The sequence below is a fragment of the Phyllobates terribilis genome, unplaced genomic scaffold (genome assembly GCF_046119375.1).
Source record: "Phyllobates terribilis strain yellow unplaced genomic scaffold, ASM4611937v1 Scaffold_7__3_contigs__length_470593459, whole genome shotgun sequence".
NCBI classification, from domain to species: domain Eukaryota; kingdom Metazoa; phylum Chordata; class Amphibia; order Anura; family Dendrobatidae; genus Phyllobates; species Phyllobates terribilis.
The window spans coordinates 69871408-69896437 of NW_027362767.1; the positions used below are offsets into that span (position 1 = coordinate 69871408).

A 25030-nucleotide genomic window follows, 5' to 3' on the forward strand; every position below is an offset into this window, starting at 1 on the left:
GAGAGCAATGATGAGGATGGTGGGAATGGGGAGAGCAATGAAAGGGGTTGCTGGGAGAGAGCAATGACGGGGGTGGTATGGGCAGAGCAATGATGGGGGTGGTGGGAGAACAATGATGGGGTGCTGGGAGAGAGCAATGACGGGGTTGCTGGGAGAGCAATGACGAGGGTGCTGAGAGAGAGCAATGATGGGGATGGTGGGAAAGAGCAATGATGCGGGTTTCACTTTGTTTGTACTGTAAAGCCTCGTATATATACAGTACAGACCAAAAGTTTGGACACACCTTCTCATTTAAAGATTTTTCTGTATTTTCATGACTATGAAAATTGTACATTCACACTGAAGGCATCAAAACTATGAATTAACACATGTGGAATTATATACTTAACAAAAAAGTGTGAAACAACTGAAAATATGTCTTATATTCTAGGTTCTTCAAAGTAGCCACCTTTTGCTTTGATAACTGCTTTGCACACTCTTGGCATTCTCTTGATGAGCTTCAAGAGGTAGTCACCGGAAATGGTCTTCCAACAATCTTGAAGGAGTTCCCAGAGATGCTTAGCACTTGTTGGCCCTTTTGCCTTCACTCTGCGGTCCAGCTCACCCCAAACCATCTCGATTGGGTTCAGGTCTGGTGACTGTGGAGGCCAGGTCATCTGGCGTAGCACCTCATCACTCTCCTTCTTGGTTAAATAGCCCTTACACAGCCTGGAGGTGTGTTTGGGGTCATTGTCCTGTTGAAAAATAAATGATAGTCCAACTAAACGCAAACCGGATGGAATAGCATGCCGCTGCAAGATGCTGTGGTAGCCATGCTGGTTCAGTATGCCTTCAATTTTGAATAAATTCCCAACAGTGTCACCAGCAAAGCACCCCCACACCATCACACCTCCTCCTCCATGCTTCATGGTGGGAACCAGGCATGTAGAGTCCATCCGTTCACCTTCATATAAAATGACTGCTGATGGAGCAGCCGGTGACCAGAAGATCAGTCCATCAGCTCCTGCATCAGAAAAGAAGCTTTCCCATGCTCAATCAGCCATTATTGCATTATACAGTTAGGTCCCTATATATTTGGACAGAGACAACATTTTTCTAATTTTGGTTCTAGACATTACCATAATGAATTTTAAACAAATTAAAAACAGGGTGACACATGTTAAGGAGCTGAAACTCCTAAACCCTTCATCCAATTTTAATGTGGATACCCTCAAATGAAAGCTGAAAGTCTGAACTTCAACTGCATCTGAATTGTTTTGTTTAACATTCATTGTGGTAATGTCTACAACCAAAATTAGAAAAATGTTGTCTCTGTCCAAATATATATGGACCTAACTGTATATCTAACAAGAGAGAACGCTATGTAATAAAGACAGGGGGCTATAGATAATCCAATATGTAAAGGATGGTGCTGTATATAACAAGAGAGGGCACTGTGTAATAAGGGACGGCAATATACATAATAAAGGAGGCTATGTAAGAGGTATATATGTGTGTGTGGCTATATATACATCTGTAGCTTTGTCGCCATAAAAGGTGGGGGGCCCAGACACATTTCTTGCACAGGGGCCCCAAGCAGTCAGTGTCCGTCCCTGCACTGATTACAGGAAGTTGGGGTGGATCTTTGTATTTCTGCTCCTGCTCTCCTGGCTGTCAAAATGCATAGAAAAGAAGCTTTTTTGGGGCTGACAAACCATTACACAAAGACTGGAGCAATGCATGCTAGAAAATAAAGGAGAGTAAGTTATAGCACTTATAGTCCTGGCAGAATGATGCTTATGAAAAGGAATGGTACAGGAGTTGATGGCAAGAGCATAAAAATGGGGAGAAACCTCTTTTGGTATATGACCCAAAAGTAGTTTTAAATTATAGAGTATGAGGAGGGCAAGATCATGCTTTTCATGTTTTACATAAAAGGATAGGTGGAATTACTTAAAATAAATTTCACTTTTGCCCAATATATTTACAATATTTTTCATAAAATGTAGAATAATATTATACTGTATATAATTTGCTCTATCTTGTTCTACTTTTTAACTTTAGGTTTTCTCCCCTGATCATACTAATAATTACTCTAACTCTAACCAAAGTGCAGTGCAAAATTCAACTGTTAGCTCATATGACTGTCTAAACTCAGAAGAACCCTCAGTGATCACAAGAAGAGTGATCACAAGAATGCTGCCCCTTGTGTTATTGGATCAGAGGCCTGACAAGTTTGATTTTGGTCAATTCAAAGCCTTGGGGACTGACAGATAGCGAAGTATAGCACTCTGATTTCTTTGTCAGCTTTAATGCATATCAATGTGACCTAATCAAGGTGACCATATCAGTTTTAATTAATATCAATGTGACCTAATCAATGTGACCATATCAAGGTGGCCTAATAATTCAAAGGCTGGGATCTGAGTTATCTCAGGTACAAGATGTTAGACTTCATACCACTGCAAAACTATATACAGTAAGGCTCCTTCTAGTAAATTCTATAAATAATTGTATCACTTAAGGGGTATTCTTGAGTTATTAAGTTATTAAATTGCTTTTGTTGGCTAGACAGCATGAAAATATGCAAGTTTACAATTGACTTGCTTTGTCTATCTGCTGTCATTCTCTTGCTGTGAGAAATTTTATCTTACATAATGTATAGCTGGTTTCCATGGAGTTCGGTCACTACTGCTTGCCCAGACCCTGGCTGAGATTGCGTAGTAGTTACATTCCAGGAGAGATCTTAACTCCTAATATCACAGGCACCTCTCCCCAGCTCACTGATTTCTATACATCAGTTAGCTGCACACTTCCCTCCCCTCAGTTTCCGACAAGCTGCTGTTATAAATCACCAGCCCTGCAGCTTTCAGAGTAGGGCTCCTAATCACTATCCTTACTATCCAGATCTGTGTGCTTGTTGAAATGTCCTTTTATCTCTATGTGTAAACACAGTGAGAGCAGTGTAGACTCAGAACAAAGGTTTAACAAACTAGATTAGACCATTTTGAGGAGATTAATCAAATCTCACATAAACCCTCAAAAAATACCAAAATGTTATTTATAATCTTATTAAAAGCAGGAAAGAAAACACAAATGTCCATAATAAAGATTATAAATAAAATGTTGTTTTTTGAGGGTTTATATGAGATTAGACTAAGAACAAAGCATTAATAGCTGAATGTGTTACAGAATAACTAGTAGTCTATGTGCCCACGATGCAGAAATGCTCAGGATTTTTTCCTGAGTGTTTCTGCATCTCCCTGGCAGAAAAAAACGCATGTGAATTGTACATGCGGATTGTACATGCGGATTGTACATGTGGATTGTACATGCGGATTGTACATGCGTTTTCCTGCCAGGGACAAGCGGATGAAGCGTTCTTCACATGCATTTCCACATGCGGGTTGACAAGCGCTTTCCAAGCGATTTTAGCATCACTTGGAAAGTGCTTGTCAACTTGGTCACACTATATAAATCCATGCAAACAGCATGGATTTATATACTGTGACCCGAGAGAATGTCAAAAAATAAAAAAATAAATCTATACTTACCCTCCGATGGCCCCCGCAGTCTTGCTTCGCTCGGTCCCGGCTGCCGGCAGCGGTAGAGTGAAGGACCTGCCGACATCAGCGTCGCGTGACCCATCACATGACTCTGACGTCAGCGCAGGTCCTTCATTCCATCGCGAACTGCTGCCAAGCAAGGAGGAGCGCAGCGCGGGCCGCCAGAAGGTAAGTATATATTTATTTTTTATTTTATTCTTTTTTTTTACAGTTTTCTATGGTACCTGGGTCCGGAGGAGCGTCTCCTCTCCTCTAGACCTGGGTACCATCCGCACATTAGAACGCATGGAATGCACATCTACATATACAGTGATGCGTAATCCATGCGATCTAATGTAAGTCAATGGCGGTGAAAACGCAGCACTTCCGCAAAATAATTGGTAGTGCTGCGTTTTTTTCTGCAATGATAATCCGCAGCGGAAATTTCCACAGCATGTGCACAGCACATGCGGATTATCATTGGGGAACATGGCAGGCCTTTTACCATGCGTTTTTTTAAGCGTTTCTGCAGCGTTTTTGCCGCTGCGGAAACGCTTAAAAAACGCATCGTGGGCACACAGCCGTACTGAGCTTTACACTGTGTTCCAAATTATTATGCAAATAATATTTTCTCAGATTTTCCCAAATTACCTATATGAATTGCAGTCATTGTAATTTTCCAGTCAAATAACTATTAGAGTACAATTGAAAGGTTTTTGTACAAACTGCCTATGATAACAGTATATTTTTTTAAAAATAAAACACTCAAACTGCACTCAAAATGCATGTTCCAAATTATTATGCACAGCAGAGTTTTCAACCTTTTCATTTTAATAAAGAACAAAAAAATGGTCATTTTTGCAATTATAAGCATTAGCAGGTTATTACAAACTGAAATCAAACAGTTTTCAACTCCAAACTTTATTCTAGGTGATGTTACATTTGCACATGGGACCCCTTGTTAGAAAGGAGCTTCTGAACTCTCTCGTTCATTGAATTTGTCAGGTTTTGGATGGTTTCTGCTTCAATTGTTTTGCATGAGGACAGAATACCCTCCCAGAGCTGTTGCTTAGATGTGAACTGCCTCCCGCCATCATAGACACTCCTTTTGATGATGCTCCAGAGTTTCTCAATGGGGTTGAGGTCAGGGGAGCATGGGGGCCACACCATAAGTTTGTCCCCTTTTATGCCCATAGCAGCCAGAGATGCAGATGTGTTATGTGCAGCATGAGACGGGGCCTTCCACAACCACGGGTCTCACAACATTACCCGTGCCCTCCCCAGTGCACTTACTGGGAAGGACCGCCTAACCACAAACACGTGGACAGGTGAATGTGGCCAGGGACGGTAAGGAGCCAGTCCACAGCTTTTTTTTGCTGAGAGTTGTATCTCACCACAGCCATATTCTTTACCTCGGTGAAAGGACTAGCATAGAGGGAAACAGTATGTACTCTGGGTGTCATTTCTCCCAGGAAGTCCTCTAATGCAGTTTGTTGCAGAAGCAATGGTAACCCGTCCAACATCAACTCGCACTTGTCGGTGGTGCTTTGACACACAAACATCTTTCTTTGCGCATTTAATTTCATGACTACAAAGTTGGGCAATGGTCTGATCTGCAATGCGGTTTGAAAAATAACATGCATAAGCACATCCAATCCACAGTAAAAAAGCAGCCATAGAGGGTCCGGGAACCTTCCCCCACACTTTGCTTAGCCAGGGCTGCTTCTCGGCAGGGTTGGACGGACCCACCAGAAAACCGGAGACTCCTCCAGTGGGCCCTGGCTTCTCCTTCAGGAGAGTTCATAGTGTCGAGGTGAGGCCATGATGATGATAGAGGCCACCATCTGCTTAGTTTTCTGTTACTTGTAATGCATGCGCAAGTATGCAGCCACCCACCCACCCACAGGCCGCAATACTAAACTGCCAGATTTTGCCCCGTGTCCATACTCGGTCCCCAGCCGTCACTATATCTCCAGGTGTTGTCTCCGCCTTCTACAAGCGCGGGTCCCTGAACATTACTGCTGGTACTTTTCTGTGGGAATTTTCTTGCCTCCTACCAACCTGGAATATTTCCAGTAAACTATGGTACGACGCCATGGTATTAGCACTGGCCCCAGTACCAGTAGCACAACCATCCCCAATTTCCTTCTCAGGAATTTTATTTGGTAGACTGAGTGGCAGCCCAAATACATTAGTTTCTCACAAAGGAGCTGAAGATAGAGTGGCAGTAGGTGCAAGTTTCTCCAGCCTGTTAGATATTAGAGTGTGAACGGCGGCACATTGAATCAGTGGTTAGCACTGAAGCCTTGCAGCGCTGGGATCCTGGGTTCAAATCCCAGCAAGGACAACATCTGCAAGGACTTTGTATGTTCTCCCCGTGTTTGCGTGGGTTTCCACCTCAGTAAAAAAGCAGCCATAGAGTGTCCGGGAAGCTTCCCACACACTTTTCTTAGCCAGGACTGCTTCTCGGCAGGGTCTGACGGTCCCACCAGAGAATCCTCTGGTATGCCCTTGCTTCTACATCAGGAGAGTTCATGATAGTGACGCGCCCCCTGGGCCAGTGCTGTGCAGGGGAATACCCGGAGCCGGATCGCTGGGGGTTGTAGTCCTCCGTGGCGGTGACCCGGTCCGTGCCCAGGGCGGTCAAACCAGTGTCAGTCTTAAGTAATAACAATGTCCGACTACGCCACCCGTGGATTGCAGTCAGTGGGGACCGCCGCTGCACTGCAGACCGCTGAGGCTGATGTTGTTTGCGCAACCGAGTATGGGATAACTCCCCACGGGAGAAGTATTGCCTCAGGGCAGCTAATGTGAGAGATGATGGGAGTGATGGTGTGAGCGTCCCAGTAGTAATGGTGCTGGTGCGGCGATGGAACACAGAGACGTGTGGTGCAGTTCAGGGTCTTTACTGATGGTAATAAGCAGACCCTCCCGGGAGTACTGGTTAGCAGTAGGGGTCTGGTCAGTCTGTGAGCAAGCAGGATCTCCCCCTGGCCAGGTGGAGTTGTAGGCCTCCCCGTCTATCTGCACTCTTTCTTGGCTACCTTGCTCTATGCGGGTAGAAGTAGCCCACATCCCTGAGTATACCGTGTGGTGCTCACCCGTATGGCCGGTGACTTGGGGCCTTCCGTTAGCCTCCGCTTCACGATGGCAGTGCTGGTCCCTTGCTTGTGACCGTGCCTCCGGGCTTCTATGGCCAGAGGACATGGAATCCCCTGCCGGTTGGATTCTGCTGCTGGACCTGGATGTCCCCACAGCCTCGAACTCCGTGTCCGGGTTTAGTGTCTTCAGCCAAGGCGAGCTTTCTAGCTTCCAGCCTCTGGCACTTCCTCCTGCTCCTACAGAGCTCCTGTTGTCACTTTCCCTGTGTCTGCTGTCCTCCAGACCAGACTGCGTCTCTGTCTGGGACTTCACTCCCTAATCCCGCCCCAGACCCAGTTTATAAGGGCAGATTCCTCCCCTCCCAGGTCTGGGTGGGCCGTGTTGCATGCTTAGGGCTCCTGACCAGAGAAACCTCCCACTTGCTTTCAGACATAATATTTCTATTGCTGTGGCAACCAGACCCCTGGGGTGCCACAATAGCGCTAACTTTGCAGCAGCTATGGGGCTCTTGAGCGGGGGAGAAAGGTGAGCCCTCAGAATCAAATCCTCTGGTGGGCCCAATGTTTTTCAATCTGAAACAGCTTCTCGGTGGGAGTTGTATTTCACCACAGCCATATTCTTTAGCTTGGTGAAAGGACTGGCATAGCGGGAAACCGTATCTACTCCGGCTGTCATTTCTCCATCACCAGGTTCCGCCCATTGTCACACACGACCATGCCTGGCTGTATGTTCAGCGGTGAGAGCCACAGATCAGGCTGCTGTGTTACAGCTTTCAACAACTCTGCAGCGCTGGGCGGTTTGTCACGTAAGCATTAAGCATGTTATCTTCAGCACAGCCTGTTGCCGTTTGGCCAAGGCAGTGTTGCAGTGCTTTCAGCTTGTGACTGATGTGGTCATTTCTGAGATGGAGGAAGAGGTGCAGGAGCTGAACAATGTGATTACTTTAAGGTTACATTGGCAACTCTGTTTTTTATACTAAAGAAAGATCCTACTGTTTTGTTTTTTCTTACGTTATTTTTTAAGACTAATGCATTCACCGGGAAATGTCATTTTAACATTTTACAACCTTATCTGGCAATGTGATGTGTGACACATCATCAGACACATCCTGTTTCATTTATGATGGAGGACTCTGAAAGTCACAAAGCCTATTTTTATAGGGCCATCAGGCGGCCCTTACTATTCTTAAAAGGCCAGGAGTTGGCCCTCGCTATTGTTAGAGAACCATCAGCCGGCTATACTTTGTTGTTCCCATTATTCACAAGTGGGTCTCCTATACTGTTATTGCATATGCAGTGACTGCAAGGGCTGTCAAAAATTCGGACGCAACCCAATACCCCTTTGAGGAGACATAGAGGAGGGTCTCAGTAAAAAAAATGTTCCCATTATAAAGGAGCGGGTCTCCTATAGTGCTAATGTCCATGCTGTGACTGCAAGGGCTGCCAAAATTTGGGAAAAACCCCACTAACAATTTAAAGACACATAGAGCAGGGCCACAGTAACAAGTACGACATGTTCCTATTAGAAAGGAGAGGGTCTGCTATACAGTTATAGGGTATGCAGTGAGTCCAACGGCTGACCAAATTTAGGAAAAACCCCACTAAGAATTTAAAGACACATAGAGCAGGGCCACAGTAACGACAAATTCCCATTAGAAAGGAGAGAGTCAGCTATACAGTTATAGGGTATGCAGTGAGTCCAACAGCTGACCAATTTTAGGAAAAACCCCACTAAGAATTTAAAGACACATAGCGCAGGGCCACAGTAACAAGTACGACATGTTCCCATTAGAAATGAGAGGGTCTGCTATACAGTTATAGGGTATGCAGTGAGTCCAACGGCTGACCAATTTTAGGAAAAACCCCACTAAGAATTTAAAGACACATAGAGCAGGGCCACAGTAACAAGTACAACATGTTCCCATTACAAAGGAGAGAGTCTGCTGTACAGTTATAGGGCATGCAGTGAGTCCAACGGCTGACCAAATTTAGGAAAAACCCCACTAAGAATTTAAAGACACATAGAGCAGGGCCACAGTAACGACAAATTCCCATTAGAAAGGAAAGAGTCTGCTATACAGTTATAGGGTATGCAGTGAGTCCAACGGCTGACCAATTTTAGGAAAAAAGCCACTAAGAATTTAAAGACACATAGAGCAGGGTCACAGTAACGACAAATTCCCATTAGAAAGGAGAGGGTCTCCCATAGTGTTGGCCTATGCAGTGAATGCAACGGCTGCCAAAAATTGGGAGGCACTCCAATGCCCCTTGGAAGAGACTTAGAGGGCCTCATAAAAAAATGTTCCCATTAGAATAGAGCGGGTCTCCTATACTTGTAATGCCCATGCACTAAGTGTATGGGCTGACAAACATTTACCCCTGGGGGTATACATGAACATACTGTATAATTTTTTTTTTTACGGGCATCATAAACACCCTTTAAAAAAATTATGTGGGCGTTGCATCGCGGACCACGGTCACCCTGGTGATATGGTGGTGGAGGATGAGGATGAGGAGAAGGAGGAGGACAAGAGCACATAGCCAAAATGAGGAAGCATATACCCATGTGTGGATGTGAAGAGGTGCATGGGAATACACCTCCCAAAAAAAGACACTAGATTTGAGTTTATGTTACGCTTCAATCATTCGGTGGTGTTGAGAAGTCTGGCCCAATCCAGCCCTTGTTCATTTTTATAAGAGTCAGCATTTTCAGTTGACAGGTGGATGCGCTTATCAGTTATAATTCCACCAGCGGCACTAAAAACCCGCTCTGATAAAATGCTAGCGGCAGGGCAGCCCAGGACCTCCAAGGCGCAGAGAGCCAGTTCATTCCACGTATCCAGCTTGGATACCCAATAATTATGAGGCACAGAGGAATCACGGAGAACGTTGGTACGGTCGGCAAGGTACTCTCTCAGCATCTTCCCAAACTTTGCACTCCTTGTGAGAGTACCCCGCACCTCAAGGCCTGTGCGATGGGAGGGTCTGAGAAAACTGTTCCAGAACTTTGACAGTGTTCCCCTGCCTCTGCTGGATTGCATTTGTGTCTCTCTAGCCTGTACTCCTTGGTTGTCCAACGAACTGTGACCTCTGTTGCCAGCGGTTTCAGATGGGAATTTTTTTAATAGTTCTACAACAAGGGCCTTCTGGTACTGCCCCATTTTTGTAGACCTGTCCGCCTCAGGAATAAGAGATATAAAGTTCTCCTTGTAGCGTGGGTCTAGAAGTGTCACAAACCAGTAATGACTGTCACCCAAAATTTTGAGAATGTGAGGGTCATGGGAAAGGCAGCGTAACAAAAACTCAGCCATGCGTGCCAGACTGCTAACAGGCAAGACTTCCGTGTCTTCAGCAAGAGGATGACTGACCATGCTCTCCTCCTCCTCCTCTCTGTCCTCTGGCCATCCACACTGAACAAACGGTATGACAGTTGTGCAGGTAGTACCGTCTATAGCGCATGAAACTAGCTCCTGTTCTTCCTCCTCCTCCTCCCCTTCCTCATTCTCACCCAATCCACGTTGGGATAAGATGAGGCTGGGCTGTGTGTAATGACCCTGTATGGTTCCTTGCTCCATCTCATCGTCCTCTGCCTGCAATTCATCCTCTTTGGTGAGCAGGGAGATTATCAGAAGACAGAGAAGGGGGATAGTGATGCTAATTATGGTGTCATCGCCGCTCACCATCTTGGTGGAGTCCTCAAAGTTTTGGAGGATGGTACATATGTCCGACATCCATGTCCACTCCTGAGGTCTTATGTGTGGAGTCTGAACTGAATATCGACGGCCTTGTTGATGCTGGTACTCAACAACTGCCCTCTTCTGCTCACAAATCCTTCCCAACATCTGCAGTGTAGAGTTCCAATGTGTGGGGACATCACATACCAGTTTGTGAGCCGGAAGCTGCAAACGCTGCTGAAACACGGCAAGGGCGGCGGAAGCTGTAGGTGACTTTCTAAAATGGGCACACAGGCGGCGTACTTTAACAAGTTGATCCGGCAGCTCCGGGTAGGATTTGAGAAACCGCTGAACCACGAGGTTAAGCACATGGGCCATGCATGGTACGTGTGTGAGCTCGCCTCGCCTCAGAGCCGCCACCAGGTTCTGGCCATTGTCACACACGACCATGCATGGCTGTAGGTTCAGCGGTGTGAGCCACGGATCTGCCTGCTCTTTCAGAGCTGTGCACAACTCTTCAGCATTGTGTGGTTTGTCACCTAAGCATATTAGCTTCAGCACAGCCTGTTGCCGCTTGGCCAAGGCAGTGCTGCAGTGCATCCAGCTTGTAACTGATGTGGTCATTTCGGAGATGGAGGCTGAGGAGGATGACGTGCAGGAGCTGTAGACTGTGGGGGCAACCCTGATTGACCTAGGGCCCGCAATCCTTGTAGTCGGGAGGATGTGTTCCATCCCAAGGTCTGACTGGGTCCCGGCTTCCACTATTTTAACCCAGTGTACCGTAAGCGAGATGTACCGTCCCTGCTCACAAGCACTCGTCCACGTGTCCGTGGTTAGGTGGACTTTCCCGGTAACTGCGTTGTTGAGGGCACGGCTAATGTTTTGGGACACGTGCTTGTGTAATGCGGGGACAGCACACCGGGAGAAATAGTGGTGGAGGGGGACCGAGTACCGAGGGACTGTCACCGCCATCAGGTTGCGGAATGCTTCCATCTCCACGAGCCTAAAAGGCAGAATTTCAAGCGCAAGCTGTCGTGAAATGTGGGAATTTAGTAGTGTGGCCTGTGGGGCGCTGGCTGCGTATTTGCGCTTGCGTTCCAAGGACTGGGGTATGGACAACTGAACGCTGCCCTGGGACAAGGACGTGGACGTGCTTCCTGATGCTGCTACTTGAGAGTGTGCAACGACAGGTGCAGGGCAGGAGGCATCTTCGCATGCACCATGGACAGGGGATTGGCTTGTATGCACAACAGTGGAAGAAGCAATGGTGCCACCCGCAGACACTGTTCCTGGACCCTGGGGTTCAGCCCACAAAGTCGGGTGCTTTGCTGCCATGTGCCTGATCATGCTGGTGGTGGTCAGGCTGGTCGTTTTGCCACCCCTGCTGATGCTGGCCTGGCAGGTAGTGCAAATGGCCTTTTTGGGGTTATCGGCAGAGTCTTTAAAAAACAACCAGACTCAGGAAGACCTAACAGTTGTACTGCCAACTTCCTTCATGCTGGTGTCACGGGGAACGGTTGCCTGCCTTCTTTCTGCGGCCACCACACTGCTTCTTCCTGCCTGTTGGGGTGCTCTGCCTCTCTCCCCCTGTGTGCTGCTGTCCTCACTCTGCATGTCCTCCTGCCAGGTTGGTTCAGTTACTATATTATCCACCACCTCGTCTTCCACTTCCGCACTCTGGTCCTCCTCCTGACTTTTTGGCAATTGTGTCTCATCAACGTCCACCTCTTGTGACACTTTCCCACTGTCGCCTTCATGTGACCATGGCTGCTCAAATATTTGGGCATCGCTACATGCGATCTCCTCTTGCCCTGTTTCAAGTGGACCGGGCGAGAGGCCCGAATCTATAAATGGAAATGGCTCTTCAGAGTGTCCAAGTGTGGGATCAGTTGTCTCTGGGCACTCGGCATGGTGGGAGGAAGGAGGTTCAGGGTGAGGAATATGCGGTCCAGACTCACAGCTACTGAGACTTGACCATGTGGAAGACGAGGTGGTGGTGGTGGTGGTGGCTAAGTGACTGGAAGCATTATCTGCTATCCAACCAATAACCTTTTCACATTGCTCTGTGTTCAATAGTGGTGTTCTGCGGTCCCTTATTAATTGGGACAGGAAGGTCGAGCGAGAAGATGTGGGTGTTTGTTGTGGCACAATTTCAGCTTGCCCACAGCCTTGGCCTCTGCATGCACCATCATCACCATCACGTCCACTTTCCGGTCCCGTGCTTTGCCCATTTTAAATGGAGGACAATATCTTCCACGCTCACTACAAATGACTGAATTTGAAGCGAACTTTTATGTGATCCGTGTGACGGAGAAAACACAGTTTTAAATACCTGGCCTGTAGGTAAGTATTTTGAACAGCAAACTGGTGTCAATTGCTTCGCTGACACATTGAAACAAATTTTTAATGGAGGTCAGAAATGGCAGTATTTTCTGAAAACGTATATGCGATCCGTGTGACGGAGAAAACACAGTTTTAAATACCTGGCCTGTAGGTAACTATTTTGAACTTCAAACTGGTGTCAAAAACTTTGCTGACACACTGAAATTTTTTTTTAATGGAGGCCAGAAATGGCAGTATTTTCTGAAAACGTATATGTGATCCGTGTGACGGAGAAAACACGGTTTTAAATATCAGGCCTGTAGATAATTATTTTGAACAGCAATCTGGTGTCAATTGCTTCACTGACACACTGAAATTTTTTTTAATCGAGGCCAGAAATTGCAGCATTTTCGCAATTATATGTGACAAACCACAGTTTTAAATAGCTGGATTTTTAGCGCTGTAATGTGGAAAGGACCTGGCTGTATTCTGCAGTGCCAACAAGCAAATGGCGTAGAAAAACTTTGTTCTCTGGATTGCTTTTTAAGCAAATAATGAGGATTAGGCTATGTGCCCACGATGCAGAAATGCTCAGGATTTTTTTCTGAGCGTTTCTGCATCTCCCTGGCAGAAAAAAACGCTTGCGGATTGTACATGCGTTTTCCTGCCAGGGACATGTGGATGTGAAGCGTTCTTCACTTGCATTTCCGCATGCGGGTTGACAAGCGCTTTCCAAGCGATTTTAGCATCACTTGGAAAGTGCTTGTCAACCTTGGTCACACTATATAAATCCATGTAAACAGCATGGATTTATATAGTGTGACCGAGAGAATGTCAAAAAATAAAAAAATAAATGTATACTTACCCTCCGATGGCCCCGCAGTCTTGCTTCACCGTCCCGGCTGCCGGCAGTGGTGGATTGAAGGACCTGCCGACGTCAGCATCGCGTGACCTGTCACATGACTCTGACGTCAGCGCAGGTCCTTCATTCCATCGCGAAGTGCCGGGAAGCAAGGAGGAGCGCAGCGCGTGCCGCCAGAAGGTAAGTATACATTTATTTTTTATTTTGTTCTTTTTTTACAGCATTTTTAATGGTACCTGGGTGTGTGTTATGCACACGCCCGGACTGACTGGCGTGTGCGTGTTTATGTAGTGATTCCACTGTGCCATGAACCGGAGAGTGCCTGGAGGGGCGTAACTAAGTATCTGCCCGATCCGACCAAGGTGGCACGACGGCATACGACGCCAGTGAACCAAGGAGGAACCGAGCAGAGAGACCAGGTGCTACTCCAGGACAGACCCCGGACACGGCTGTTGACCCACACAGGGGAATACAGGAACAGACTGGTAGGCTGGCACACAGACTGGTGGGTATAGGCAGGCACAACTGGTATGCAGGCAGGCGGGTATGCAGGCAGGGGGGTACAGGCAAGCACAGCTAGAGTGCAGACAGGGAGGCACTAGCAGGTAGGAACACAGGCGGGATAGGACCCAGTACACACTGGGACTCAGGAACAATACAGGCAGAGGGGTACAGGCAAGCACAGCTAGAGTGCAGACAGGGAGGCACTAGCAGGTAGGGACACTGGCGGGATAGGACCCAGTACACACTGGGACTCAGGAACAGAACCACAGATGTGGCGGACAAACACAGCAGAGTGAGGCCGCCCAGAGAGGTGAGCGAGAACAGGGCAGGACAAAGCCGCCTGGAGCGGTGAGCAAGAGTAGAGCAGGACAAGGCCGCCAGGAGCGGTGAGCAAAGGGTCAGAGCTGAGCGAGACTGCCGGAGCAGTGAGCAAGAGTGGAGCAAGACGAGACCGCCTGGAGCGGTGAGCAAGAGTGGAGCAAGACTGCCGGAGCAGTGAGCAAAAGGATAAGAGCGGAGCGAGACTGCCGGAGCAGTGAGCAAAAGGATAAGAGCGGAGCAAGGCTGCCGGAGCAGCGAGCAAAGGAGTCAGAGCAGGCTAGAACCGCCGGAGCGGTAAGCAAAGGAGTCAGAGCAGGCTAGAACCGCCGGTGCGGTGAGCAAAGGAGTCAGAGCAGGCTAGAACTGCCGGAGCGGTGAGCAAAGGAGTCAGAGCAGGCTAGAACCGCCGGAGCGGTGAGCAAAGGAGTCAGAGCAGGCAAGGCTGAGCAGGGGGGACAGGGCTCTGTTCACACGGAACAGACAGGAAGGGAAAGGCAGAGCCAGATACCCACAGGGTACTTGCAGTGAAGTAGCGAGTGGACCACAAACTCACAAACGGGAGTACAGAGACAACAAGCAGGAGTTAGGTACGAGTTCAGACTCTGCAGAAAAAGGAAGGGAACGGACATAGAGGCAAAACAGGTAAAGGATAGGAGAGAGTTCAGACTGGAACTGAGTGTATGGAGGAGACCGACACTGCAGCGGAATACAGGAGCGGGTCTGGGAATACGGCCCCCAGAGAGGCAGGATGAACAGGCAAGGAGCGTGTTCAGACAGGACAGACAAGATACAGGAGCGGGTCTAGGTAATCGGCCCCTAGAAGGCAGGAGGAACAGGCTAGGAGCGTGTTCAGACAGGACAGACAAGATACCGGAGCGGGTCTAGGTAATCGGCCCCTAGAAGGCGGGAGGAACAGGCTAGGAGCGTGTTCAGACAGGACAGACAAGATACCGGAGCGGGTCTAGATAATCGGCCCCTAGAAGGCGGGAGGAACAGGCTAGGAGCGTGTTCAGACAGGCCTGGAAATACAGCCTCCAGGATAGGCAGACAAGAGAACACAGACAGGACTCAGTTCAGACACGGGAACTGATACCGCAAGGCAGGAGACATAGACAGGACTCAGTTCAGACACGGGAACTGAAACCGCAAGGCAGGAGACAGACAGGACTCAGTTCAGACACGGGAACAGATACCGCAAAGCAGGAGACAAAGAACGGGACCTGGCACCTTCAGAGTGCAAGCACACACTGAAAGAAACACTATGCTCAGGCAGGGATAGATGGGAGCAGCTGAGCTATATACCAGGTGACAGACAGCAATAGGCTGAGGACGCACAAGGGGTGTGACCCACAGCAGGTACAAAAAGCAGGAAGTGATCGGGCGCCGCCCTTAAGCAGCAGAAGCAGACACAAACAGACAGCATGGAGGGAAGCCAGAGAGACATTCTGGACTGGAGATCAAGTGCGCGCTCTTGCACAGTGGGAGATGGACCATCATGCAAGGACGCCGCCAGGTATGTTACAGTGTGGAGGAGACTCTCCTCTCCTCTCCACCCGGGTACCATCCGCACATTAGAACGCATGGAATGCGCATCTACTTATGCAGTGATGCGTAATCCATGCGTTCTAATGCAAGTCAATGGCGGTGAAAACGCAGCACTTCTGCAAAATAATTGGTAGTGCTGCGTTTTTTTCCCGCAATGATAATCCGCAGCAGAAATCTCCGCAGCATGTGCACAGCACATGCGGATTATCATTGGGGGACACGGCAGGCCTTCTACCGTGCGTTTTTTAAGCATTTCTGCAGCGTTTTTGCCGCTGCGGAAACGCTTAAAAAACGCATCGCGGGCACACAGCCTTAAGATCCAAAAAAAAATTATTCCTAGCCCCTGAGACCTGGGCCTATGTCTAGAAATGTCTAACAGCAGCAGCAGCCAGAACTGGAGCTCTTTTTATTATAAAAATACAAAAACACAAAAACACAACACAAATACAGACACTGTACAAAAACAACTAAAACCCCAGCAAAATATAGTCTTAGGACCCCAGCAAGTCCAAGACTCTCCAGAGTCCAGAGTCCAGCAAAATACTGGTCCTTACTTTTCCAAGGACCCCCCTGGCAAGGGAAGACCTTACATATACCTTACCTTACCCCAACATTCGCTCACATTCACACCTAACCACCTAACAAAAGGAAAACTAAGAAACCAAGCCCATCGCCCAAAAAAAAAAAAAAAAAAAAAAAAAAAAAAAAAGACGGGCCACCTGGCCAAAAAGCTTAACACCTACACACACACACACAAAAAAAAACCCTCTCCCTTTTTTTTTTTTTTAATTTTATTTTTATTTATTTTTTTTTATTTATTTATTTTTTTTTCCCACCACCATTTTTTAACACCCAAGGTCCCACGAAAGTCTGTGGCCTTATCACAGAATCTCTTTTTAGGTCCCACGAAAGTTTGTGGCCCACAAATAACGGGTCCTTTTTCCCGCATCCCGTAGGACGTCCATTCTCCCCAAAACCCCTCCCCGTCCCCCCCTGAAACCCCCCACCCAACCTACACTAACCCCCCCGTGCGCAAATTACACATACATACAATACACAAAACTATACATGTATATACAGTACTCAACATAACCAAAGCAAACACAACATAACAATAGCACAATATAAACAAATGACCATAACCTTGAACAAAAGTCAGACCCAAGTTCAGTACTTGCAAGCCCTATATTCGGGTTTCCAATACCGTAAAACAAAAAACTATAATGTGAGGGGAGCAGCCCACCACCAGGAAACTGGAGACTACCGAGGTTCTCACCCTAATCTAGCACACAAACACCCTGTCCCTCCCTATTAAAGAAAAAGAAAAACCTGTCCCTACCGCCCTACCAATCTATCCCTACCTGTCCCTCTCTGACCCTCACTACCAACCTAATGCTAACTACCTATCCCTAAAGACTGTCCCTACCTGTCCCTCCCTGACCCTACACATCCATCTGACCCTACAAATAAATATAAAATATAGAAAGGACTAAACTAACCCTATCACAGACACACATACCCTAACTCTCCCTAGGGCACATTAAATGAGAACCCCCTCCATAGAAGGGAAGCCCTCCCTGCACCCAGCCTCTCATACTCCAGCGAGCGCACTTTTGCCAGGTCACCCAGGATGTTCCTAATCACCTCTTCCCGGGGGAGGACTTTATGCTGGGTGGACACTAAACACCGTGCATTCCACGTGTAAAACCTAGTCACTAAACTAACTAAGAAGACAGTGCCCCGATCTCGGCCACCAAGGGACCTGAATGCCCCATAGGCCCACTCCGCATAGGAAAGGCCTGCCAGCCTAGGCCAGCCAATGGAAGCACCCACCCTACTGTAGACCTCTGTATTAAAGGGACATTGAAGCAGGAAGTGCTCCATGCTTTCAAGCATGCCGCCACACTCCTCGCGGGGACAATCCCGGTCATCAGAGTTCCTGTACTTCAGGTTGCCCCTCACATACAGTCTCCCATGGAAGCAGCGCCAAGTCAAGTCCCAAAACTTCAAGGGGATCCGCTTAGAGTTTAATAACCCGAGCCCCACCTCCAGATCCCGGCTTGGGCAATCCTTGAGGGCCAGGGGCTTCTGGAAGTGGGTCAACAGAACCCTATTGTCAAGTAACCTCCTTGACAAGGTCCTGATCTCCCACACTCCCAGACCCCACCGGCGGATCGCCTTCACAACCAGGGTAGCATAAGCCGGAAGATGCCCATGAGGCGTGCGAAGGTCCTTCACCCGCCCTCCTGTCTCCCATTCCTGGAAGAAAGGCCAAAACCACCCCCTACAGGAGAATACCCACGGAGGAGCCCTCTCTAACCAGAGGTTGGCGATGTTTGCCTTAAGAAAGGTGTTTACTAGAAACACCACCGGGTTGACCATACCCAACCCTCCTAGTCTCCTCGTGCGGTACGTGACCTCCCTCTTGATCAGGTTCAGCCTATTCCCCCATAATAGTTGGAAGAACAGGCTGTAGACCCGTGTCCAAAGAGGTTCTGGCAAGATGCAGACGCTGCCCAGGTATATTAATAAAGGAGCAAATACCCCTTGGCCAGGTTAACCCTTTCCCTCAGGGTCAAGGACCAACCCTTCCACTGATCCACCTTCTGGGCGGCAATCTTAAGTCTGCCCTCCCAGTTTTGCTGGGGATAGTCCCCCGGGCCGAAACTGATGCCTAAAATTTTTGCTGTGGCCTGAGGCCCTGGAAGGGTGTCCGGGAGATCGAAACTTGGATCTCCCCCTCCCAGCCAGAGACTCTCACACTTATCCCGGTTGATCATGGACCCAGATGCCACCGAGTAGCGCTCAACTTCAGACATGACCCAGTCCGCCTCCTCTCTCGAGGATACAAAGAGGGAAACGTCGTCGGCGAACGCCACTACCCTCAAGGTGGCCTCTGGCTCCGCCCGGTCCATCCCGACTCCCACCAACGGTCCGCGTTCCACTCTCCTTAAAAAGGGGTCGATCGCGAACACGTATAACAGTGGGCTCAGAGGACAGCCCTGGCGGACACCAGACCTCACCTCAAAAGGGGGTCCGACCCAACCGTTCACAAGCGGAAAAGTCTCTGCCCCATTGTATAATACTCTCAACCAATCAACAAACCTCCCGGGCAGACCGTACCTCAGAAGGACGGACCAGAGGTACTCATGGTTAACCCGGTCAAAGGCCTTCGCCTGGTCTAAGGACAGCAAGAACCCCTTCCAGAGACCTGCCCTGCCCTGCTCCACTGCCTCTCGGACACCGAGCACAGCACTAAAAGTACTGCGGCCTGGAACAGAGCAGTGCTGGGCCCCCGAAAGGAGCCGGGGTGCAAACTTCACCAACCGATTGAAAAGCACCTTTGCCAGAACCTTTCGGTCCGTATTGAGAAGCGCTATGGGACGCCAATTCTCAATACGGGACGAGTCTTTACCCTTTGACAGGATAATCAGGGCGGACTTCCTCATTGAACCGGGAAGAAAGTCCGAGGAGAGACATTCATTAAAAACCTCAGTCATGAGGGGGACCAAAGAGTCCCTAAAAGTCCTGTAAAACTCGGATGTTAAGCCATCCGGACCGGGCGATTTTTTGGGCCGGAGCCCATCAATGGCCCGTCTCACTTCCTCTTCCCTGATTGCTTCTGCCAAACCATGAAGAGAGGGGTCATCCCCTGGTTCAGGGATGGTTTCAGCCAGGAAAGCCGACATCTCATCCCGATCTGGATCCCTCCTTCCCAAGAGATGCGAGTAGAAGGATCTGACCACCTCCAGGATCCCTGATTTGGATCTGTTCAGGGAACCCGTACTGTCGATCAGTCCTGCTACCATCTTGCAACTCACTGACATCCTGCAGTTCCTGTAGGGGTCGGGCGAGCGGTACCTCCCGAAATCCCTCTCAAAAACTAAGGATGTGTGCCTATCATACTGGCACCCCTTGAGCAAGGCCTTCACCCTGGAGATTTCCTCACGGTCCCCTCCAGTCGAGACGAGCTGCTCGAGTTTCCTCCCCAGCTCCCGATACAGGCGGTACCTGTTCAGGCCTCTGAGGCTCGAAAGCTGACGGAAGAACCCCGCAACCCTTGTTTTGAAGATCTCCCACCACTCAGACTTACTGCTACAGAGACCCAAGAGAGGCACCTGGCTCTGAAGAAATTCCTCAAAGGATTGTCTCACATCCGCTTCTTCCAACAGGGACGAATTCAGCTTCCATAGGCCTCTCCCTATCCGGGGAGTCTCTGCAACATTCAAAGAAAAGGAAATGAAACAGTGATCGGAGAATTCCACCTCAACAGCGGACACTGCAGAAGAGACGGCTTCCTCCTTTAAAAAAAACCTATCTATCCTAGACCTACAACTACCCCTATGAAAGGTGAAACCCCCGTGACCTGGGGTGTGCCGGATGTGGACATCCACCAGGCGAGCTTCGCTTGCTATGCTGTTAAGGGTATTACTATCAAAAGCCAGCCTTCGGTCTCCGGGGCCTCCCCTATCACGGGATCTGGTTATAGTATTAAAGTCCCCACCGAAGACCACCTGCCGGCTGGTAAAAAGATAGGGCTTGATCTTCAGGAAGAGACATTTACGGTCCCACTCTGACTGTGGACCATAGATGTTAATGAGCCGGAGCTCCTGTCCCCCCATGAAGACGTCAAGGACCAAGCACCTCCCCATTTCTACCTCGATCACCCGTCTGCATTCCACCGAAGCGGCCTTAAAAAGGACCGCTACCCCGCTATACGGCTCGGTCGCAAGAGACCAGTATGAGGGCCCGCACCTCCACTCCCTCCTTGCTTTGTAAATGGCCCCCATGTCCGTTAGTTGGGTCTCCTGCAGAAATAAAATGTCAGCCTCAACTCGGTTGAAAAAATCAAAGGCCATAAATCTGGCCGCATCTGACTTTATACTGGCGACATGAATCGACGCCAGAGTCAACGGGGTAGGTTCCGCCATCATGGGTGATTGAGTTAGACGGCCTTCTTTTTAACCGCACCCCTCAATTTACCTTTTTCACCCTCAGAGGAGGAGCCAGACTCTCCCCTCCTCTTTAGTGACACCGAGGTGTCCATAGCACCCGTCACCACCTTCCCAGTCTTACCGGGTTCCTCACCCCTGGACCCCAGGGCAGTCCCCCCCCCAGAGGAAAGTGAGCCCTCCGGAGGACGGACCCCGCCGCTCCCTGAAGGCACCTCAGATGTTACCGCCGGTCCCTCACCCCCGACCTCCGACACAGCAGAGTCATCGAGGGCATGGAACCGGTTGGAGAGGGGGATCAGAGGGGAGCCGGTGAGCCCTTCCGTAGGCACCTTAGTGGCCAGAGGGGGGGCCTTAGATGTTTTTGCCCCTTTTCGGTTCCTCCTCCGACTCTTACTGGTCTTATTGTCACCTTTTGTTTTAGGCTGCTCCACCACCTCCTCGTCCAGACTTTCATACTGGGAGGAGTCATCAGAAGCAGCCACCTCCTCCCTCTCCATCCTCCTGATCTCCTCGCTCACCGCCTCCTCCCCCAGGGCCTCAGGGGCACCGGCTGCCGCTTCCGAGGAGGGTACAGACATCACCCCAGTCGCCTGGGGCTTATCCTGCCCCCTACCCCCACGGCGCCTCACCTGATGCCACTGGTGGGCAGATGTACTGGCCACGCCTTCCTTCACCGGCCCCTCAGCTCCTCTCCCGCCCCCACCTCCGGCTCCAGCAGAGGATGCACCGCTGGGGACCCCCCCATGGCTCTCCCCCGCCTGACCAGAGATGGTGTTAGAAAAGGAGCGGGGGCAGCGGCTGTACGGGTGACCTAGGTCACCACACAGGTGACACCTAATGTCACCACAGGCCGCGGCAAGATGACCTACCCCGCCACACAAGGCACATTTCTGCACCTTGCAGCCCGCGCTGAAGTGGCGGGGATCACCGCACCTGTGGCAGACCTTTGGTTGCCCCTGGTAGAAGATCAGGATCCTGTCCCTCCCCAGGAATGCTGAGGAGGGGATGTGGGTGACAGTACCGCCTGAGACCTTCAACCTCATCATGAAGGTCCAGCCCCCTGACCAGATGCCAAACTCGTCCCTGTTCTTTTTTGGGACGTCCGTGACCTCCCCATAGCGGGAAAGCCACGTCATAATATCGACCCCAGAGAGCGACTCGTTATTAGTTAGAACGGTCACTCTCTTTACTCCATTTTGGCGAGACACCGCCTGCACGGCAAAGTCTCGCCAGCCGGGCTCCCCCTTCACCAGTTCAAAATTCGACCAAAAAAGCTCTAGGCCCTCCGGCCGAACAAAACTGATGTCGAAGATGGGGGTACCAAAAGGATGGATCAGGGCAAAGATGTCAGTCGCCCTGAAGTTCATCTTCAGGAGGAGCTCCACGACCCTTGCTCTTGGCGGGCACGCTTCACTGCCCCTCCACCGAAGACGAACTACATTCCTCCTGGCCACCCCCTGCCCGGCTGTCGGGAGGGACCACGCTGTCTCCCCCTCCTTTTTATCTTGGAAGGCGGCCAGGCCATGTCTATCTAGCCAAAAGGCCAGGTCCACCTCTCTTCCCTCTACCTGGATCGTCCGTTCTCCCTTCTTGAGGGCCTCCAGGAAACGGCGTCGCAAGTCACCGTCCCTGAGGTCCAGAGGTGAGGAAGCCCCCCGAGAAGACCCCGAGGCCCCGGCTACTACCCCCGCAAAACTCCGGGGACCAGCAGCCGGGGGGACAGATGGACCAGCCCCACCCCCACTCCCCCCACTTGCAACAGACACACCAGCACTCGCTTCCTCCACCACAGACACATCCATACCGACAGTCACCCCACTTGCCCCACTCCCACTCACATGCACACTGGGGTCACAGTTGTTTTTTTTCTCCACACACTTTCTGCCAGCAGGTTTTCCAACAGCATTACTACTGCTGCCACCTGCTGGCAGCACCTTCCCTGCCGGGGGGTTTTGGGAGCCTGGTGCTGCAGCTATTTTTGCCGGCGCCCCTGCCCCAGATAAGCCCGTGGGCACAGAGGACACCGGCAGGCAGGCACCACCTCCATTTTTAGCCACAGCTGTGGCACTACTGCTCCCAGCAGCTGCCGGCGCTAAGCCCCGCCCCTTTTCGGGTGAAGCCACGCTCACTTGTGCGGGATTTACCCGCGAGGACACGCCCACTGCACCAGGCAGCACAGTGGGGGCCCCAGAGGCCACTCCCACCGGTGCCGTGGGTGACAGGGAGACCAAGCCCCCCGCACCAGGCAGCACAGTGGGGGCCTCAGAGGCCACTCACACCGGCGCCTTGGATGACAGGGAGGCCACACCCCCCGCACCAGGCAGCACGGTGGGGGCCCCAGAGGCCACTCCCACTGGTGCTGTGGACGGCTGGGAGGCCACGCCCCCCGAAGCCGGCCGCGCCGAGACCCCCGAAGCCGACCCGGAACCGGGTCTACTCACAGGGGCCCCTGGACCAGCGGCACCAGCTCCCAGGGGCATAGCACCCCCTACCGTCACACCCTTTACGACAAAAAGCCTGGCCACCCCAGCTCCGGCGGCCGGCCCCAGGCTAGGCCACTCCCCCTCGGCACCCAGCGGCGGTGGAGCCCCCCGCGCTGACCCATTACTGGGCCCCTGCGCAGGGGGCCCCGACCTCGCCACGGATTTTGCCAGGGGAGCAAGCCCCACCTTTCCTTTATGAGCCGGCTCTGCCAGAGCCGCAGGCCCCGCGCCCTTCACCTTACCAGGTCTCTGGGTCCCTGAAAGTGATCCAGATTTAGTGGATCCGTGCGTGAGGGACCCAGACACCCCAGCACACGCCGCCGGAGATGCGGCCCCGGCTGTCGGTGCACCGCCAGCAGAGCAGGAGGCAGCGGCAGATGTACAAGCCGCCCCCTGCACGCCAGCAGGCGCACCAGGTGCCAGGCCAGACCTCCCTTTTACAGGGGATCCAGCCTGAGCACCACCACAGATCACACCCACCGCGCCATGCTCCATATCAGACACCTTGGACCCACTGCCTCCATTACCACAAACAGAGGCAGCGCTCTGCGTGCCATGGCCTATGTTCTCCCCGCTCCCTCGCTGTGGACCCACAACAGAGTCCAAGCTGGGGTGGGTGGCGGGTGCCGCACAACGGGACAGGGGGGCCCCAGAGAGGGGGACATACACAAATTTGTGCGCAACAGTTGTTTTTCTCTTTTTTTTTGCTTTTCTCTTCATCCCCCTCACGGGTGCCTCATCCTCGCAGATCTCATCCCCGAACGTAAGCTGACCAAAACGTACCGGGGACTCGATCTGCTGGATCTGCTGCATGATAAGGCAGCCCCCCTCACTGCTACTGCTCCCATCCTCCTCATCCTCCCCCTCGCTCCCGCTGCCCTCTGAAGGGCTAGAATCCGACGGGAGAGCCATCTGCTCAGGGGCTATCCCGCTATGCGATGCCTGGAGATCACTTACCAGGCCACCAGGCGGTGGGTAGGGTGCGACCTCCTCCACGCATACCTCTTCTTCCTCCTCCTCCACCGCCTGGCTGGGGCCCTGCGACCCCTCCAGAGCCCCACCGGTCATGGCTCTGAACCGGTCATCATTAAGCAGCTTCTCCATGAAGGGTCCACTGCCCGCCAAGATGGTGCTCCTGCGGTCTTCCAGGTCTTGAATGGCCCGCTTGATCTTCCGGACCGCGGCGGATAGCTCAGGCTTCTTACTGCCAGAGGCCCTCACAGACCTCTCCTGAGCCACCCTCAACTCCCCCCAGAGGGAACTTAGCTTCTTTGTGGCGTCCTCATACTCGCAGAGGTGCGCATGTATACGGGAGGCATAGGTGACGGTTGCCTCCCTCGACGCCTTGGTACCCCAATCAGGGGGCACCGCTGCAGCACCTCCGCTCGTACTCGACCTACCTCCGGAGGGAGGAGCCGCCGCGGTCGCAGCCTCGGGGGTCCTCCGGGTCCTCATGCTGGAACCCCTGCTGCCTTGGCCAGATCTTGTCGCCTTAGCCGGCTTGGTGTTTCTCCCACCCCCCGCCAGCTTGGACCGGGAGGTGGGAGCCGGGGGCCCAGCCCCGGAGGCCAGTCCCACTATGAGCCTTTTTTCCTGGGAAGGGGGCAGACAAAAAGTCCCAGATGGAAGAAAAAAAAACCTCCCTTCCCAGGAGCTCTCTCCACAGCAGCCAAACAGTCCAGGAAGCACACTCAGCACAGCTCGCTGCAGGCTCCACCTCCACCACTTCCTGAAAGAAA

At 51.0% G+C, this 25030-nt stretch overlaps 1 protein-coding gene across 1 annotated transcript; it reads right to left on the minus strand.

The window, feature by feature from the left end:
* Positions 1–176: 176 nt before the first annotated feature.
* Positions 177–25012, minus strand: LOC141152877 (uncharacterized). Its single transcript, XM_073637516.1, has 2 exons — positions 24249–25012; positions 177–734 (listed from the first exon to the last, which is right to left on the minus strand). Exons 1-2 carry the CDS (start codon positions 24744–24746, stop codon positions 420–422), a joined length of 813 nt encoding a protein of 270 aa, XP_073493617.1. The 5' UTR covers positions 24747–25012; the 3' UTR covers positions 177–419.
* Positions 25013–25030: the final 18 nt, after the last annotated feature.